Source organism: Strix uralensis, chromosome 13, assembly GCF_047716275.1.
Source record: "Strix uralensis isolate ZFMK-TIS-50842 chromosome 13, bStrUra1, whole genome shotgun sequence".
Lineage (NCBI taxonomy): Eukaryota > Metazoa > Chordata > Aves > Strigiformes > Strigidae > Strix > Strix uralensis.
In genome coordinates this window covers 25,109,514-25,129,007 of record NC_133984.1, presented here as the reverse complement: position 1 = coordinate 25,129,007, position 19,494 = coordinate 25,109,514, and the positions used below count along the sequence as shown (strand labels likewise).

Sequence of the window (19,494 nt, the reverse complement as noted above, 5' to 3'; positions counted from 1 at the left end):
ATGTCCCAGTGCCCTACAATACATCCCAGTAACCCTCCCAATGCCCCCAGTGACTATCTTACCGCTCCCCAATATATCCCAGTATGTGCCAGTGCCCTGCACTATGTCCCAGTAACCATCCCAGTGGCCCCCAGTATATCCCAATAACTCTCCTAGCACTCCCCAATTATCCCAGTATGTCCCAGTGCCCTGCAATACATCCCGGTAACCCCCTCAGTGTGCCCCAGTATGTCCCAGTGCCCCCCAGTACATCTTAGGGACCCTCCCAGTGCCCCCCACTATGTGCCAGTGACTCTTCTAGTGCTCCCCAATATATCCCAGTATGTCCCAGTGCCCTGCAGTATGTCCCAGTAACCATCCCAGTGCCCCCCACTGTCGTTATTGAGACGGACACGACAAACACCGAATTGTGCAAACGTGGCTACTTTATTGTTCTAACAAGCCTTTTTATAACTTTATGAAGAGTACGTGTCCATATCTGATTGGTTTAATTACAGACTAACAGTTCATGGTTGGATGAGTTCTCTGCTGCAACCTCGATACCCTTCCTCTCCTTGCGGTCAGGCAGTTCCTTACTCTTGTTTACGCAGCTCCTCTCAGGACGTTCACGCCTCTTCAGGGTACGTGGTTATCTGCTCAAGGTCAATATCAAACTTACATTCTGATCCCTCAGACCAGCCGAGGTCTCCCATAGTACCAGTACTGGTTCCCAGCTCCAAGCATGGAAGAGATACTGGGCGGCTCAGGCCGCATGCTCTGCCCAAGCCAGAAGGTCACTGGGGCACAAGAGGCAGCCCTGGCTCTGAGCTCAGGGGGGAGCAGTGGGGGAGGCTCCCACGCCCCAGCCTTACCGTGGGTCCTGGCTGACGGTGGGATACAGGCAGGTACCCCTGCAGTGCACCTGGTACAGTCGCTTTGTCCCCAGGACCTCAAAATGCAGCGTCTGGTCAAACTGCCCCGGCACCGTGGAGCTGAACTGGACCTTCAGTTCCACCTCCCCGTGGGCAGGCACTATCCACCGGCAGCTGCTCAGCCTGGCAATTAAAGAGGAGGCTTCAGACATTGCTAACGAGCAAATGGGAGAAGGAGGAGGCTCATGGACTCGCCATCCCGTGGAGGCACCGGCAGAGGGTCCCTGCGGGGCTGGGGATGATGGAGCCCGTTTGGCAAGATGGACGTGAAGCAGAGGGATCACCTCCTCCCTCACAGCTCACCTGACGTATTTCCCCCGGGATGGGACCCTGTCCACGTCGCTTTGGTGCGCGTCGGGGGGCTGCGTGGGTGCTCCCGTGCCCGGCGCCTGGTGACCTCTCCTGCCCCGGCTGGAGCTCCGCTTCTGCCTCACAGCCTTCCGCCTGCCCGCGGCTTTCTCCTTCCCCGACTGGCCCCCGCTTGGCGTGACCTGCTCCTCTGACACCTTCACACCAAGGGAGAGAGGAAAGGGAGAGAGGTGAGACCTGCCCCGAGACACCCCCATCCTGGAGAGAAAGCTGCAGGTTTGGTAACAGACAGGAGGGAGAATAAACCACCAACCCCCTCTGCCCATGGATTTGGTCTTCCTTATGGGACTTTGTTTCGCCAACAACACCCCTCCCTCCCCAGGACCCTCTCCTCAAGGGAAGTTGAAGGTTTTAGCTGATTTTTTTTTCTCTCATCTCACAGAACTGCCCTATGTCTCAAGCAGAGCTGTCTCTTTTAAACAGACAGGAGGGATGCCTGCAGACACGGGGCCCCGTCATGTCTTCACTGCCCTTCCACAGTGATCCTCTTCCATCCCACCTGCCCCCCATGCCCCCACCCAGCCTGGCCCCTGCCCTGGCACCTTCACTGCAGGCACAACGGGGACATCCAAGAAACTTCTGGTTTCCTTCTTTCCTTCTTCTGCAGTGGCACTTTCTGGCACCACAAAGGCGAAGTGCTCGAGGGCTTCTCCTGCTGCAGGGACCATCCGCTTCTCCGGGTAGCGGATCACAGAGTAAAAAGCAGTAGGTGGAATGGGAGGCCCCGAGGGACCCAGTCCCAGGTCATCCAGGATCTAAAGCATAAGAGAAAACCCTGTTTATACTCCCGTGGCCTTCATCCTCACACTTCCTGAAAGGCACTCAGCTTTTGGCAATGGGTTTTTTTATTTAGATGGAGTACAGTGCTTTTTTGTGCACAGTGGGGTGGGCAGGCTCCAGAGCAGTGCCAGGACCTACAAGTGGGACCTAGAGAGAAACCTCAACTCTGAGTGACTCAGCTGAAGGAAACAATGACCAGGAGTTGCCCTGCCCTGGGACCATTTTTAATGATTTCCAGACTGGGAAACTCTCCAAACAGAGAGGATGTTCCAACAGAGAGCCCTCCCTCTTCCCACCCATCTGGGGGATGGCAAGAACTTCCCCAGCCACGTGGCTGCTGTGAAGCCATCGTGGAACATCATCAGTGGCCTGGACAAGGGTATGTGCTGTTGTCACCTGGTGGGACACAATGCACCAGGGCCCAGACCACGGCAGGCTCAGCATCTGAGCCTCACAAGGGCTTTACCTGCTCTGCCGCTGGCAGCTTGCCGCTCTCCAGGATCGCCCCAGTCACATCTGCAGAGCTCAGCACCTGGATGTCCAAGCAGGGCACCCCAACGTCCTGGCCTCTGGCTGACCCTTCCGCACCTTCCCCTTCCAGCCCAGATAACTCGGAGTCCTCAAGAGCCTTCAGTTTTTCCAGATGCTCATTCTCTCTGTCCTGCCGGCTCCCCTGCCTGGATAAATGCCGGCGCTGGCCTTGTACTTGGTGCTGCACCACCTCTTGGTTCAGAGGGGACAGCAGGATACCCTGAGCCCTGTCCCAGGATGACAAAATATGCGTGACATCCCTCTGCGATGCCTCGTAGATTTTAAACCTCAGGGCCAAGTTCTTCTCGCTGTCACTCTGCGCCTCGGTTTTGGTTTCCCCCTGTTCTGGGTCTGCAGGTTGCACAACCTCCAGGGGGCAGGCATCTGTCGGGGGAGCCTTGCTCTGCTTTTTCTTATCTTCCTTGTCACTTGCAAGAGAGTCTGCGTGCTCCTTTGCAGATCCCTTCTTCTCTCCCCCCTTGGTGACATCGGACAGGTTGCCGGTGGATGCGCTGGTGTTGCTAGCGGATGCGTTCGTGTTCTGGGCAGGAGGAGCAGGACAAAGCGGTGAGCATTTCAAAGCACCAACTCAAATGCTGTAGGACAGCGGCGATCTTTGCAATAGCACCCCACGCCTCATCTGAGACCTGTGCTAGGTGCTCTACAAATCCCAATTCAGAACGCAGCTGGTACCCAGTTGAGCTCAACTGAAACTAAACTCCCCAGCGCCAGACTGATGAGGAGTCCTGCAAACCAGCTGAGAAACAGAACAGCTTCCCCAACCCAAACAGGGAACTTAAGACACCTCCTTACTCCTGTGCAGTCCTCCGGGCACGTTTCTGGTGTGCTGAGCATCCATCCCTGTGTCTGGCTGACACTTTGGGAAGTCTGGCTGCTAATGAATACCTGGTGGTATCTCCTGCCAGTCAGGTAGCAAAAGACCACATCCCAGGCAGGTCATGGCTCAGAGGTGTAAGTCACATGCAGAATGGGGAGAAATGCTGGACTAAAACTATCTAGGGCTTGGAGTTATGTGAAGCCATGACTCAAAGGCACCACGACCCTAGAAGAACAGCTCTACCCAACAAACCCATGTGAAAATACCCCTGGTGAAGCAGCAGCACGATCAAACACTGGCTGCTGTTTCCCAGCACAGCCCCGTGTGTTGCTGACGGCCAGGTACCCACCCCCAGCACTGCGGGGGGCTGCTGGCTTCGCCAGGAATGGTACGGCTCAGCAGGAGGGTCCCCAGGGCTTTCACTCATCTCTATAAACACAACCACCCACCTGTCTGACTCCAGGCTGGCTTTTCTTCCTTGAAGCATTTTCTTTGTCTTTTCCAAGCTTTCTCTTGGCCCACTTAGACAACTTCTTCAGCAATTCTTCCTCCCTCAAGCGTTCTAGCTCCCACCGCTGCTTTTCCTCAAGCTCTCGAGCCAGCCGCTCCATCTCCCTTCAGCAAGACAAACAGAAAACATCCCCGAGAGTCACCGCCAGAAATCTGGGCTCGCTGCAATCCCAGCTGGTCCCACACTTCATTCACTGACCCTAAGGCCAGGCACAACTGTTAGACCAGCTCTGTGGACTTCCCTCAACCTGGGGAGGCTGGGACATCCAAAGTGAGGGAAGTGGGAGGGGACCTCCAGGGCCTGCCAAATCTAGGCTTTGCTGTCACAAGGTCTAAATTGCACTACTTCTCCAATAAGGTCCACCTGGACACCTCCAGCATGCTGCCAAAGACTGATCCACCATTGCTCCACACTGGAGCCTGAAGCTCTCAATATCCAGCTCACAAATCACTAAACCAGCTCACCAATCACTAACACCTGCTTATCCCTGCACCAATACTTGGCTTATGCAGCCCTTCTCCCTGGGCACAGCCTGCTCCTTAGTGAGACTAGCCATACCAATCAGAAAGCAAAGGCTGCAGTAACTGCCCTCCTGCAAAACAGGCTCCAAACAACCAGGCTTCCTGCTGGAACCCAGCTGGGACCATGGGAAACTTGTGCTGCCTGTCCTGGAAATCACAGTCTGACTCAGCCCTAGTGATCTCCTCCCAGGGAAACAAACTTCAGCTGGGGCTGAAAGAAGTGCTGAAACACAGGCTCGCTTTAAGCAAGTCCCTCCCCAAGTTTCAGGCAGGGGTTAATAGAGGCTTAAGCTTATCCTGTGTATCCTCTTGAACAGGGCTGCTTTGCTGGATCAGAGCTTCTCCCAGGCTCACCTGCTGCTGCAGCTGAAGGTGAGCCTAAGAGACACCAGCTTTTGTGGCTGGTGTCACTCAGTAAGGAAAACCCTGGGAGCTCAGCAGTGCAAGGGCCTCACCTACGGCAGGACTGGGATCCAAACCAAGCCAGCACAGCTGCGCCTCACACCAACCCACACCACAACCCCTCTGGTTTCGTGAAGAAGGGCGATGAAGATGAGAATGAACATAATTAACTTAGAGACACTGGTAAGCACAGTGGCAAGGGAAGCACAGAGCCCAGCTCCCTGCAGCCAGTGTTGAAGCTGAAGGGCTCACCGCTAAAACGGAGAGAAGATGTTCTCATCTCACCGGAGGAAGGTCCCTCCTCTGCTGGGAACCAGGGAGGTGGAACTGGCAATCCTTGTGCTGCTGGTAATTAATGCTTTTGGCCTTGGTAACCCCTCTGAGCACAATCAAGGTCTCCGGAGCAGGGAAACCCTTTGGGGACACTATCCTGGGGAGGCACCCATAGAAGGCTTACAGACCTTTTCTTCCTCTCACGCTTGACTTGCAGTATACTGTTATCAAAGTGAATTTTCTCCTCCTCGGTGAGGGCATCATACTCGTCCTCTTCCATCTCCCAGAGACGTGCTTTCTCCCTCCTGGCAGCTTCTTCCCGCTCCCGTCCTTCAGCACAGACCAGAGAAGAAACCATCAGTGCCTGCAAGCAGAGCTTGCTGCTCTGGGTGAGCTGCCAGGATTCACAACTCTGTCCTGACCCAGCCTGTCATCCTGCCAGGAGATACTGGTGAGCTCACATCCCTGCTTCAGAATTCAGATAAGCCCCAAACTGTCGCTGGTCAGTGAGTTCCCATGCCTTGCCTGGCTCACATGCACCAGCACTGTGGACAGCTGGCCAGTGATTAGTTATTGAGCCACAACAGCTTGCACTTGTGCCCAAGCTTTAATGTTAGAGACTGAGGTCAGCCTCAGCATTGCTGTATTTTAAGCAACTGTGAGCTGAGTGCTGGCTACACCGAGGCAGAAGGTGGAAGGATTAATAAAAACATCTCTTACAAGTTCTGCTGGTAACCCAGATACACACGGGTAAGGCTGAGGGCTTGAGAGAGAAGATTTCAGAGTTATGGAGATGAAGAGTCTCACCTTCCTGCTCTTTTGCGGCCATCTCCCTGGCTTTCCAAGAAGCATAATCCTGGAACAGGTTCACAAAATAGATGTGAGGCCGATTTCTGACAGCTTTGAGCAGGCAGAGGAGAGCAGATGCTGTGTTGCGTGCAAAGGGGGTCTCCAGGCCATCAAACACCACTCCCTGGTAGCAGTCACTCAGCTGCAGATAAAGTCAAAAAGGAAGAGAAAGTCAGCTGTCGCACGCATTGGGCTCTCAGCTAGTCACTAAAGCCTGATGTCAGAGATCACCAGCCATCACAGTTCCAAGTGCAGCAGCTCAGACAAGCTCTGATCTTTCCCCATGCTCTGCCAATTTATGTCATCTGCAGCTTCACCCACGGATCCCTGCACGCAGCCCAGGACTCCTCCAAGAGCAGGCACAGCCCTCCTCCTCTCTGAATTGTACCTCGCTGCCTGTCTCCCTGTAGCAAGAACGTACCATTTGCCCCCACCCCACGTACCTGCAGCCTTTCAGAGAGGATGGCCACCAGCAGGTCCTCGGGCAGCACGCAGCTCCTAAAGCCCAGCTCTCCTGATGTGCTGCCACTGATGCTCAGCTCTCGCTGCGCAGGAACGCAGGGAAGGGGAGAGTGGTGAGAACTTGATGAGCCCTGCAATGTTGAACACCACAAGAAAAATCAACCACTTTGGAAACCCCCAAACAATTCCAACTGCTGGGCTTGGAGCTGGGGTTTCTCACTAGCAGGAGACTAGAACAAAACTGCAGGCCAGCAGCTCCAGGGGACCACGCAGGAGGGTGCATCCATGGCCAGCAGAGACCCAAGCTCGCAAGCCCCCAGCGCAGCATCCCGCAGCTTTGCCCACCGCTGCAGCCACGTTAGCCAGGACTGCACTTTGCCAACAATCTGTTAAGATGCCGCAGAGTTTTTCTGCCAGAGCACAGGGTTTCATTCCCACCCCGAGCCATGCCCAGCCTGCCCAGCTGGCTCTCTGCACTATACACCCCTGCACCAGGCTCTGGGTGATGCAGAGCCTCCACTGGAAGCGGCTCCTTCACTTCTCAGAGGCAACAGAAAGGTCCCAGGCATTAACCAGTGCAGATCGTGCTTCACCTGGGAGCCTGTCAGATCCATCAGATGCTGTTTCTGGGATTGGGGGGTGGGGCCATCTGTCTTCTTCTTGCCCGCTGCAGCGCTCACCTGGCCTCGGGACCTGACGGACCGCAGGCTGAGTTTGCCCACAGAGCTGGACCGCAGGCTGAGTTTGTCCACAGAGCTGGACCGTCTCATGTCTAGGCTGTGCTTGGCCTTGGTGCTGAACTGCAGGCTGAGGGACGCATCTGCGTTGTGACCTGTGGAGGGGACAGACGCTCAGTGGGGAGCAAGCAGGCACCTTCCACCCCAACGGGCACAGCCCAGCGCCCTGGCAGGGACACGGCCATTGTTCCCCAGCCTGCTGGGCACTAGCAGCACCCATCTCCAGAAGCAGCTCCTGCCCTGCTTCTCTTATTAGCATGGTAAAGCACACCATCTGATACTGGATTTTAAAGCCAGAGAGTTTTTAAGGCACAGCTCTGCGTCCCTCCTCACAAATGTGCACGCAGGTGACGCTGCACAGTAGCTCCCCTATGGATCAAGCCAAGGCTCCACTATCCAGGAGCATCATTTCTGTACCTTGCACCCATCCTGCATTCTCACATGGAGATGGTAACATGCAGCCCTGCCCCAGCTGCATCCCCCATCTCCACTGGAGCTAAATCCTCTGCATGGGATAACCCCACCTGGGGCCCAGATCCTTCTTCCTTCCATCAGCTCCCAACCCAACCAGGTTCAAAGCTGAGCAATGCAAAACTTCCCCCACCAGAACCAGGGTCTGGCCTCACCCTGCAGAGCGCGGGGCACCAACTGCCCAACCAGGTTTTCTAAAAGTCTCTGGTCTCAGGTGGAGAACAGCACCACATGCACGAGCTGCGTGACCTGACAGTGTGTATAGGAAAACCTCTGGAGAAAAGAGCTCATCTGCAGCATGTCTCATCTGAAACTCTGGGAGGTTATTCTTCCCTTCCTCTCATGTTTCTGAAGCCACACTCAGAGTCAGTTGTCTAGTACTTAATGAGCAGCTTCAGAGGGCTGCTTCGTTGTTAAAGTGGGCAGCAGTTCTGCCTGATGGCCACAAGGAGCCAGCTGGATTCAGCTTTGAGGAAATATAAAAAAACCCTGAGAAAAATACAAGTGTGCTTCACCACTCCTAGGAAAAGGAGTATGGGCTGAGAAGCCCAGAGGCAGTAAAAGTGCCCCTGTCTGAGCCCTTAAAACAGAGATTATTTTTTTAATAACATGAGATGCTTTACGAAATGGCTTTGCATTTCTACATGCTGCACTCATGTTCCCTAGGAGACCCAAGGGCTGTCAGCCTTCCTCTCTGGAGCAAGCAGAAGTGGATGGTCATGGTGGGTTTCTGAAGCGCTGCTCTGGGTCCAGCATTTCTCCTTACCAGCATCCTCTGCCTCCTTGCAGCTCTGCTTGATGGCAGCCCTGATGCACAGCTCCCGGGCGCGCAGCCCTGCTGAGCTTCTCCTGTCCGAGATGGCTTCTCTCACCACGGTGTCGATGGACAAGCAGGCAGCGCCGTAATATTTGGACAGGGCAACCGCTGTCGCTGTCTTTCCTTGAGAGAGAGGAAGACTGCTTGGTGACACTTGCACGTGAAGCATTTCCAGGGACAGGCTCTAGAAAGTCCCCAGACAGGATTTCAAAGTTTCAAGGACAGTCGGAAATCAAGTGCCCCTTTAGGGGAGACCGTGAGGGAGGTAGTTGAGCATGGCTAGAAGCGTTGTCCTCTAGAGCCAGGAGGATCACGTCCACCTCACATCCAGCTGAGCACTTTGTCCCTCATGGTGACCTCAACCCTGGGCCAGAACATTGTTTTGAGCCCTGTCCCGCCACCACTCAGAGTGTTCGCCAGCCTGTGCTGGCCGGCGCTGCCTCAAACAACGTCTGGGCACGGTCTGGGGGTCAGCGTGGGCGAGGGACTGCTCCCATGAGGCTACATGGGCACTAGGCACTGTGCTCCCACGAAGCAACGGGGACATGGCCACCCTGTGTGGGGGAACGATAGCCTAGCTGTGTGGACACAGGGTGAGCCACAGCCCTTGCCCCAGCTGGTGAAGGCCTGGGACCATTTCATGTACCAGCAGAGCTGCGGCTTACCTCGCTTTGCTTCAACAGGTCAACCAAGCACCACGGCCCACCAGGATGTGTCTCTCCTGCTTCCCCCCTCCTTGCAGCCACGGGCTGCGGCTCACCTACCTGTCAGGGGTGCCCCATGGATGATGACAACGATCCCTCTGCGGTTTCGGGCCGCGCGCCCCTCTGCAGAGATATCGATGCCAAGGTGGCGGGCGATGGCCCTATAGACAGGGCTGTCGGCCAGTTCTCCCGCGGCCGCCTTGCTGCTGGTGATGCTCCGCCGATGCTCTGCTGTGCAGAACCAGATAGAACAGTCAGCCTCCTGCCTACCTATGATCCTGATCATCCTCCCCATCCCCTCAGATCCTGGGAGAGAAGACTCTGCTGAAACCAACACCACACCGAGGTCTCACTATGCCTCTCCTTTAGGCTTGTGCAGATCAGGGTCTGTCCTAGATGGTGGTCAAGGTGCCTGTTCAGAGTATAGGAAATGGGGTGGCAGAAAGAGGAAAGAGCAAGCATTTGGCAATACCTAAAAGGACTGGGCCAAATCTCCCATGCCCTGTCAACATGGTCCTCATGGGAGTTTGGTCCCAGGTCCTGCTGAGTAAGGGGGGGACAGGCAGAACCAGGCATTTTACACTGTCCCAAGGGAGAGGCTCCATTTGCGGATCAAGCGATTATCCAAAAGCTGGATGCTTTAGGAGTATTATACCAGGAGATGTAGCTGGGCTCTGAATTCACCATAACAGCATTTGCAAAGAGCTCCCACCTTTGCCCTTAGGAGGTCACCAAAAGCCATCTCGGCTTGCAGTGTCACGCAGGACAGAGAGCGCGCTGCCCTGCCTAGGAAAGGGAACAGCATCATCCTGATCCCAGCAGCTCCCGGGGGAAAAGGTGCTCATTTGGCAAAACTGGGGAGAACCTCTCTGGCCTCTCACTTGTCCCTGCCCTGTCTGCAACATTACCCATCCCCTGTCTTTTCTCAACACCTTCCACCTCCTCCGCATTCAGATTTAGAGTCCACCTTGTTGGACTGGCTCTCATCAAACACGGAGGGGAAAGTGAATGAGCTCTGGGATGAGACAGTGTGAATGATCCCAGCAGAGGACTTTCTTCCTTGATCTGACAGAGACTGGACATCTTCAAAGTTTGCTGAGGAGGAAGGACACGGGGAGGGAAGAAGAGGGTGGACATGGCCAGGCAATCTGTTCTTTGCCATTTGCCACTTTGCACGGCCACGTGCAAAAGATGGAAAGTTTCCCAAGGAGAAGTCTGTCCAGGCTGTCTCTGCCCTCGGGGGGATTTTGAGTTTGTGCTTTTGGTGCTGGGAAGGAGCAAATATAAGATAGCTGGTGGTATTAGACCTGGTCCTGCTGGCTGAAGAACTCATCCAATCCTATTTTTTGTAGTTAGGGGACACAAGAGGACAACATGATTATCTCCCCGGTCCATGGTAGGCAGATATGAGCTTGCTTTGGCTGCACTCAGGGCTGGTAGGGGATGCGTGTTACAAGCCACAGACCTTCACGCTGGAATTCCTCCACCAAGCTGGGGAATGGGTGGCTGCTAAAAGCCTGGGCTTCCCATGGAGAGCTCGGGGCATGCAGGCTGGACTCCCCGCTGTGTACACACTCAGGACAGCCAATGCCAAACCCTCACCGTTGTCCTGGTCTGCTGGTTCCCCAGTCTTGGACTTCGTCTGCTCATCCTGCAGCCTCTTCTGGTCCTGATAATATTCCAGCACCTCAGGGGGCAGCTTCTCACCCGGGGCACGCGGAGGCAGCAATAAGGTGTTGCGGCAATCATAGTCTTTAAGCGTCTGCAGGATCTGTGCATGTAGGGAAAAGAAGCCATATGCAGGACGTGTTTCTAACAACACGGACTATACAAGCCCCTCCACAGTCTGCCAGCAGAGCTGGCTAACCCTGAAATGCCACCAGACTTTGCCCTGGGGACTGTCTCCATCTCCCTGGCAGGAACCTAGGAATGCTGGAGCACTGTGAAGCTACGGGACCGTGCACATGGGGACCAGACCTTCCCTCTCACCTGCTCCTCAGCAAGGTACTGCTGGTCGAACTCCAGTGAGTAAAACTCGATGGGGAACTCGCATGGGTTCTTCACCACCACCGTCCCCTCTGCTCCACAGCTGTATGGCAGCAACGGTCCCAGCTCGAGCACTGGGGGGCTGAACTCCAGCTGTGGCTCCAGCCCACGCCCCGAGACCTGCAGCTGGAGGTGCTGGCTGCTCTGGAAAATGTTAATCTTCAGCTCACTTCGGTAGGACTTCTGAAAAGAGAGAAGCACAGAAAACTCCTCCATGAAGTCCCAGCTGACAGGGCCTCAAGTTCAACTTTTGCCCCAAGGCAGGGGTGTCACCAGTACCTCTAAGGGGAATGGAAAACAGATATTTACTTCCAGCAGGGGCTACAGCATCTGCATTCTGGCTCTGAGTAACTGGGATGAATCCTGGTGTGAAGTGTAACTGGATATTTGGGTGTCAGATGAATATAAAATGCACTATCAGATGTTTTGACCTAGTCACGAGGGAGTGTGATGCTCATGAGAAAGGTCCTCAGGGTTATGTTGCCCAGACACAGTCCTGGCACTGCTGCATCAGGCAAACATCAGCTCGATGAATGAGGCAGATGAGCTCGCACTGGCTAGAAATAAGGGTCGTCTTCTCTGCTCAGTGTTTGGCTCTGGTCAAAGCCAGACACAAGATGGTTACACCTCTACAGCAATTAAAACATCCCTGGGACTGTTTCCAGGCACGGAAGCACTTGTGTCCATCCTGTTACCCACTGCCAGTTTCCAAGTCACGGTGGCCACAGGCAAACTGCCTTTGGGAACTCCCCATCATTTCAGCTGACTCCCAGACTGCCTGGGAACATGCAGGCAGGCTGGGCCAGAGCCACAGGGACTGCTGGCAGCACACCACTCCAGGCGACTGTCCTGCCGTGCCCAGGAAGGTGCCTGGTGGCTGTTTTGTCTGCTGGTACCAGCAGCAGGACTTGCCTAGATTGGCCCTTCCAGGGTTATCCCCTGCGAGCGCGCCAGCTGCTCTGCACCAGGGCGTTGCAGCCTCAAACAGGCCCATGCAAGGGGGAGATGAGGGCAAACAGGCAGATTTCCCCCCATGCGCCGAGAGGCAGCCACCCCACCGTTCCCTGATGCTAAGCAAGCTCCCCAGGGGATTTCAAAGCCCCTCTCAGAAGAGTGTGCTGCAGGGGAAACTGAGGCACAGTGGGTACAGGGCTTGCAGAAAGCTCTCTGTGGAGGCAGACGCCGTCTCCTCCTCCCTGTGCTGGGCTCTCGTTACCACACTGCCCTGCCAGACCTCTTGGGGGTGACACTCGCTGATCTCACCTCTTCTGTGGGTGAAAACCTGACTCGCACGTTGCAGCGCTGTCCTGGAGCGAGGGCTCCAGCCGAGGGCAGCGCCTCGAAGACACAGGGCTGGGCCTTCAACTTCTGGGGCACCTTCTGACGCCTCCTCGCTAGCCAATGTCTGTCCACCTGAGAACAAAAAAACAATTGTGTGAGGTCTCCTTGGTCTGTGAGGACAGACCCTCAGTTCCTGCAGTGCTCTGAGACACCGTCATGGTGCTGAGGGCACCCACAGCCAAACCAGCCGAGGCCACCTCTGGCCTAGAACTGGAGGGAGAACAGGCAGGGCAGGCAGATGGGGAGGCACCATCCTCAGAAGAGGAGGAACGGGGGAACCTGACAGAGAAGTGAAGCACCAGCTAATGCACAGGTCCAGGTGAGCCAGCCTTGCTCTGTACCCGAAGCCTTCTCAGATGAGCTGTAGCCCAAGTGCTCACGCAGCCACAGGGGCAGAAAGGGCAAGAGAGGCAAAGAAAACCCAACCGAGAAGTTATGTGTTACACACTGTCTGTGCTTTACCTTCTTAACAGGCTCATTGATAGTGATGAGCCAGTTACAGGGGACCTGTTGCTGATTGTGGAGCTGGACAGTTTCTTCCTGGCACTGCCCACACTGGAGAGTGGAGAACTCCAGTCTGTCCCTGGAGACGCAGAGGGATGGCATGGCCACGCTGGCATGGAGGCGGACGTGGAATGTGGGGCCTCCTGCTACCTAGGGAAGGACAGAGCATCCAGCTGAGAGCCCCGGTGACATCTGCTCTGTCACCGACTCTCCACCTGCCCCGAGAGGTGCACGGGCACAGCGGGGTGAGGAAGCACACCGTAGGTACCTTGATGGGCAGGAGCACGTCCACCTCTCCCAGGGGCAGGTTGGCGCTCTGTGGGTCGAAGCGCACTTCAAACATCTTGGTCTCGCAGCAGAGCAGGTGCTTCACGTGGTCCAGATCCACACTGAAACCTTGAACAGATGAAAATAAAGCAGCTGAGATACACAGTCGACATGAACGTGTCACAAGCACGTTGAAGCCATATGTCCTGTCTGGCAGCTCTGCAAAGGACCCCTTTGTACCTGTGGAGAAGACTGCCACTCCTTCTCCCTTGTCACCACACAAGGAGAAAGGGCTTTCACAGCCAGAATCCAAGACCCACAGGGTAAAAAGGAAACATCTCAGTTGAGGAGCTCCAACCATTCCTTCACTAGGCATCCCAGGGAAGGATGCACAGACCTCTCCAAAGGAGAATTTCCAACTAAGATTCCCCCATGCCATGGTGCTCCCTGAAAAACAATTTAGAGGAGGCACCTGATCACCCTTCAGACACAGCGAGTCACCGTTTGCTGGTACTGCAGCCTTACGTCAAGGCCTGTTTCAAAAGCCTGTTTTGATACAACAGAGGGCCTCACAGGCTGTCTTCTCTATAGAGGCTGAACAGAAGTGCTAATGGCATTATGAATTTTAAACAAAGCACTTCCAAACCACAAAGCGTCCATCTGTTTGCAACACAAGCCCATGGAGTGCCCATCAGGTGATGCTCATGGTAGCCAAGAGCAGAAGATGCTGAGAGGTGACCAAGGTGATCAGCCCATCCAGCCCCTGCAGGGAAGTGTTAGGGCAGGCACGGGCAGGCCGGGTCTCTGAGCACTGCTGGCCAGGAGAACTCAGGCTCTAAAGCACCAGGCAGAGGGTCCCAAGGAGGAAAAAGTTATACATACAAGCACTCAAAAAAACTCCCCATGTCCAGTGGCTTAAGCTAATCTGTCAGAGACAGCTCCTTCAAGCCCACGTGAAGTCTCTCCAGCACTGGTTACCTGTGTCATGCAGGACCCGTCTATCAGCGCGGAAGGACACAGGGAACTGCCCGGTGTTGGTGATCCTCATGACGTGCGTGGGGGTGTTACCGAGAATCACGTACCCAAAGTCCAGGAGGTATTCGGGCAGCTCAGCTCTGAAAGGAGGAGTAAGGACAGTCCTTAAACCACAGCCTGGCTACATTTCCAGGAGCATGGAAGATGCAAACAAAGTGAGTATTTCTGGATTCACTGCTGTAAAAACTCAACTCAAGCCCATGAAACCCAAGGTCTGACCACCTGGTAATAAGACTTTGGTAAGTCACGAGGAGCATAGGACCTAGGTTTTATCAGCTACCAGTGGGACCTTAAAAGAAAAGTAGTTTAAAATGAATACTGGTCACAGCTCCTCTGCTACAGAAAGCAGAAAGTAGGTAAGTCCAGTGGACCTCCACTGGTCTCAATGAAACTGCTAAGCCTGGTGTACAGCCCCAGCCTGAAACGGCTTCAGGACCTTGTCATAAGACTCGCCTGCACAGGAAATCTTCACTGCTCTGCAACCAGATCTGTCCCTAAAGCAGCACCAACAAATGCAGTAATCATCACCTACAAGATTCACGGGAGGGTCCTTTTCCAGAGCAATCACACTCGGGAAAGCACATACGTGATCTGTTTTGCAGAGCATCTTCCTGAACTGGAGCCTACCGTGCCCGTGCCTCCTCATGAAGGAGCAGAGGGAAGGTACCGAGGCAAGCCCTGCAGTCCCACCAGCATCCAAGCCACCTGATTTAGGGTTTGTCAAGGGTGTTCCCTACTCTTTTTGCTCAGTGTGGTCTGTTAGCTGGAACAAAGATGCCAGCTTTGAGTTGCCTCTTTCAGAGCTGGTCAGCAGGGATGGTGTTGGTGCTCTCTGAAGGGCTTGATGCTCTGCACTGGACCCCCTCAGCCCTAAGAGCAGGACCCAGCGCCTGTGGGGAGCTGAGTACCTCCAAAGCTCAGGGTGGCTCTGTGGAAGTGAGGACACTCAGCTGCTCACAGGGAGCATGTCAAAGCTACCAGGATCAGGCCCTTTCTGAAGTCCCCACTATCCCCAGCTCTGCAGACACAAGGACCTCTCAGGAGCAGGGGTGCACTGCTGGGTGTTACCCTTGGGGCACCTGGAGATAGGGTACAGGAGGCCCTACTAACTTGAGAAGCCTCCGACGAGCGTGCTGGTCAAAGGCAGTGGCCTCTGGGGGACCAGAGGTGAGAGCTTTCTGCTGCTCCAGGGCATGTTCCTCCATCAGCATCTGCTCCATCTGCATCTGCAGCCGAGGGTCCAGCTGAGGGAAGGAAAGGCAGAGGCTGGTTAGCAACGGTCCTTCCCAAGGCTCCCCCCTGCTTGTGTTGAGAGGGGTGATGGGGTCCTTCTGTCTCGCTGCTCAGTGTCTGTGACACCTCCTGCTCTCTTAGCCAGGGCCTCATCTCAAGGGCAATGAACTCCAGTATCTTCGCCTGCCCAGTCACTGTTACAAAAGCTGATCTGGCCAGACAAACAGACAGACAAGCCAGGAACCTTCCAGAGCTCCAAGTCTTTGCCTGCCCCCAGCCAGTGCCAAAGCAGCTCGGACAAAAGCTCTCTTGTAAAGGGAGCCACAATAACACTGCTGTCTCTTAGAGGTCAGCCCTGGCAGCACAGTCCCAGGGCACAGTCAGGCTGCTGCTATTAAGCTCTGTAAACCTGGCAGGGCTTGGGTTGTGAGCAGCAAATACCCCAGTGATGACCTACATCTCCATCCCAAAGTACCATAAATTCAATCACTTGAGCAGGGTCTTCAGGATCTCTCCCTGGGGCAGCCCCGGGGGCAATGCTGAGCTGATGCAGGATCATGGGCAGGTTGGGCAGGGAGGTCCCAAGTGCCAGCAGGGCACCGGGAAGCCTGCTGCGGGCAGCAGGGGACCAAATGACACCGGGGGAGGGTGGCACGCGTCAAACGGGGCAGCAGCCATTCTCACCACGGCGTCCAAGGGATCTGGGGGTGGCTCCGTGGCCACAGCCTCCCCCAGAACAACTGCTTCCTCTCTCTGGCTGTCTTCCATCTTTTCTATCACCTCCTTGAGGACCTTCTCATATTTTTCATTTCCTGAAGGAAGAAAACATCCACAAATAGAAGCGTGGCACAGCGCTATTCCCATTTAAGCTGGGAAGCCCCACTTCCCCGATTCTGGCCTCTCCCAGAAACACCCTCCTCAAGCAATGTATGGAAAGTAGATGCTGCGTTTCCTCTATCAACCCTGATGTTCATTCCCACCCATCTTCCTCCCCACATAGGAGCATCTCATCCCCTGCAATGTGACCCAAATCCAATCCTGCCAAAATCCCTGCCAGCCTGTGCTCAGCTTTCCCGAGCATTTCTGTCCAGCCACCACCTTCCCAGGACTCCGACACATGCTGGCAAGCTCTGCAGGATGGTTCATGGGGCAAAGCCCACGCAGGCTCATCTGCCAGAGCCTCAGGAAGCAACCAGGGGGTTGAGTGTTGGTCTGACAGCCCTGAAACCTCCAGGCTCGATGGAGGCAGGTGTGAGCTGCCCTACGGGCATCTGACATGGGGGAGAAACAGGGGACCCTCCTGGGGAGCAGACAGGCCGTGCTCACCTTTGATGTTCCTGGGCAGGTCCAAGTAGATCCTGGGAAAGCTCCCCTCTCCTTTCAGGGAGATTTCTTCTGGTTCTAGGTGACCCACTTGGATCTGGAAAGTCCTGCAGAAGGCTCCAGGCACTCCTGGCAGGTAATAGACTTTCAGGACTTGCTCCTGGCCAGGTCCAATGTAACCCTGCAGGGTGTGGGAGAAGAGGAAGGGAATGAACCAAAGAGGGTTTGGTGGAGGGATGGCTCAGACGACAGATATGCTGAGAAGAGAAGGCAGGTTGTCATATATAAGAAAGTATCAGACAACATCGCCTTCTAGCTTTCTTGTACCCAGAAGCTGAAGTCTCCTACACCAGGTCCTTCAGAGGGCTCATAGGGATGCATTCCCCCAGGACAGACCCACAGACCACCCCTTGCTCAGCATGAGCACAGCTCTGCCCCTAGCGGTGTTTACCCTCTGCTAGCAAGAGCCAGACTGAAGAAATAAAAGCTCTTTTACCAGCCACTATGCAAAATAAGTGAAGTGCCCACACTCTCAGCATGGCCAGCAGCTCCTGCCACAGCACATCAGCGGTTCCCAGGCTGGTGTTGAAGGGTCTGACCCCTTATAATGATCCCAGCCAAACACCTCCTGCCTGTGCAGTTACACCGGGGGTGCGTGAGCCTACCCAGGCTCATGGTGACCTGCAAACATGCATCTCTGGAAAGGCAGGAGCAGAGACTAGGACGAGATCTAGGAAAGGTGTTGCCAGGAAGGGCACCTCCTCTCCGGGCTTCCAGAAAGGCTGCCTGAGCCCCAGGCTAGGCTCCCGCCAGCCAGGCTGAGAGCAAATGCAAGCAGACAGCAACAGAGCCCTGGGTGAGGGACACAGCCACAGCTTTCCTCGGCTTGCCCTCTGCACACTGGGCTGGACCCTCGGCTCCTCACTCCCCTTCATGCTGTAGGGAGAAGCTGCTGAGTGGGACAGATCCTGCCACTTGGTCCCCTGAGCCCCTGGTGCAGCGCAGAACACAGCTGCAGCGAAAGCCAGCCCTGCCAAGCTGCCAGCGCCAATGGGGCTGTCACAGCAACTGACTGCGCGGGTCCGAGCAGAGCTGGGTCTTTGGAAGCTCTCAGCAAGAGGGCATCAGTGTGTCACCCCTTGTAGGAGACAGGCATGAGGAAATGTGAACACCTTTGGCTTCCTCTTCCCACTACAAAAAGGGACTAGACAGGAATGCTGCTCCAGCCCAAAGACAGCCACACAGGACTGAGAAGTTGGGATGGTGGGATGCTGCACACTCCTCTCCTCACTGTTCCAGCCCTGCTCCTGCCTGGCCCCCTCACTGCCCCACAAAGCTGCTGCGGAGCAGCAAAGCTGGGGGAGTGGGGGACCGGTACAGGGGCTGCTACAATTTCTGGCAAAGCAGCTTCATGCCCAAGTGAGAGCATTTAAGTCCCGCTCAGTGCTGGCAGGGGGCTGGCAGGGTGGGCTACAGGCAGGGACAAGGAGTAAGCCCTGTCCAACCACACACCCTGGGAAAGGTGACTCTCAGGAGAGCCGGCACAGTCCAGCCCCAGTGCCCGCACAGCCGGAGCACTCAGCAGTTGGGGTCCCCAGAGCCCCCAAAGCGCTGGTGCCTCCGGCCGGTGGCTGCTGTGTGACAGCAGGGTCACCCGCCGGCAAAGGCCGTGAAGGCGTCGATTAGGACCACGCTTGCTTGACCCTCCCTGCCCCCCAGCAGCAGCTGCTTACAGCCCTGTCTCCCCTGTCTGCTTTTGTGGGTTGTTTTCTTTTTTTTTAATTTTGTTTTTTTCCCCTACAACCCCCTCCTGGGCAGCCTGACCCAGAGCCAGGGTCAATCACTCACGCCACCTCCATACTCACCGTGCTGGGCAGGACCAGGGGCACGCCGGGCAGAGGGCTGTCTGCGGTGCCCGCGCTGGGCCTTAGCACCACGTAGGTGAATCCCATCTTCCCGCTGTTCTGCAGGGTGACCTCTGCTTCGGTGACTTTGTTAAACAGCTGAAGAGAGGACAGAGGAGTGGGAAGCTGAAGGCACAGGCCTGATACTGGGAACCTCCTTCTGCTTTCATTGGGATGCGAGCAAATGAACTCAACACAGGAGAAAAGCAGAGGCAGAGGAGGTACGGGCACTTGAGTCTCCCAGGTTAACCTGGGGAAGCCACCACCACAGGGCACCCCTTAGCCCTACACAGGAACAGATACTGATGGCGGCATGCAGAGGGGCAGTGCCAACCACAGAGATCAGTCATAAGGAAACCAAGGAGGAGACAAGCTCTCTGCACCTCATGGTGTCATCTCACACCCAGCTGGAACAAAGGAGGTGGCATCAAGACATTGCAGAAGAAAAAGCACCTGCAGTGACAGCAAAATGGGAGACAGGGCAACAGCTGGAAATATCTGTGGGGTTTTTAACCAAAAAGAAGTAAAGTGGGGATTATTCTAGGACATTCTTTCCAGCTACAGTGACTGGGAAGCCCAAGTTAACTTCCTCCCTGGTTTATTTTGCTGATTAATCAAGAACATCAAAAGAGAGCACCTCCTTGGACCTCAGGCTTTAGGAGCGG

The 19,494-nt window shown here is 55.3% G+C and overlaps 1 protein-coding gene across 1 annotated transcript in view; it reads right to left on the bottom strand.

The window, feature by feature from the left end:
• Positions 1-563: 563 nt before the first annotated feature.
• LOC141949124 (hydrocephalus-inducing protein homolog) overlaps positions 564-19,494 on the bottom strand; it is an 88,165-nt gene continuing 69,234 nt past the window's right edge. Inside the window, exons 27-50 of the mRNA XM_074882356.1 lie at positions 18,791-18,928; positions 16,929-17,106; positions 16,287-16,414; positions 15,480-15,613; positions 14,313-14,449; positions 13,336-13,463; positions 13,026-13,217; positions 12,486-12,635; positions 11,166-11,405; positions 10,779-10,947; positions 10,109-10,271; positions 9,237-9,382; positions 8,398-8,595; positions 7,200-7,267; positions 6,429-6,524; positions 5,944-6,127; positions 5,325-5,466; positions 3,879-4,044; positions 3,049-3,132; positions 2,527-2,958; positions 1,823-2,035; positions 1,215-1,417; positions 852-1,034; positions 564-632 (exon numbers count right to left, since the gene is read on the bottom strand). Of these exons, the coding sequence (XP_074738457.1) occupies positions 629-632; positions 852-1,034; positions 1,215-1,417; positions 1,823-2,035; positions 2,527-2,958; positions 3,049-3,132; positions 3,879-4,044; positions 5,325-5,466; positions 5,944-6,127; positions 6,429-6,524; positions 7,200-7,267; positions 8,398-8,595; positions 9,237-9,382; positions 10,109-10,271; positions 10,779-10,947; positions 11,166-11,405; positions 12,486-12,635; positions 13,026-13,217; positions 13,336-13,463; positions 14,313-14,449; positions 15,480-15,613; positions 16,287-16,414; positions 16,929-17,106; positions 18,791-18,928 (3,876 nt within the window). The 3' untranslated portion in view covers positions 564-628. The remainder of the gene's footprint in view (positions 633-851; positions 1,035-1,214; positions 1,418-1,822; positions 2,036-2,526; positions 2,959-3,048; positions 3,133-3,878; positions 4,045-5,324; positions 5,467-5,943; positions 6,128-6,428; positions 6,525-7,199; positions 7,268-8,397; positions 8,596-9,236; positions 9,383-10,108; positions 10,272-10,778; positions 10,948-11,165; positions 11,406-12,485; positions 12,636-13,025; positions 13,218-13,335; positions 13,464-14,312; positions 14,450-15,479; positions 15,614-16,286; positions 16,415-16,928; positions 17,107-18,790; positions 18,929-19,494) is intronic.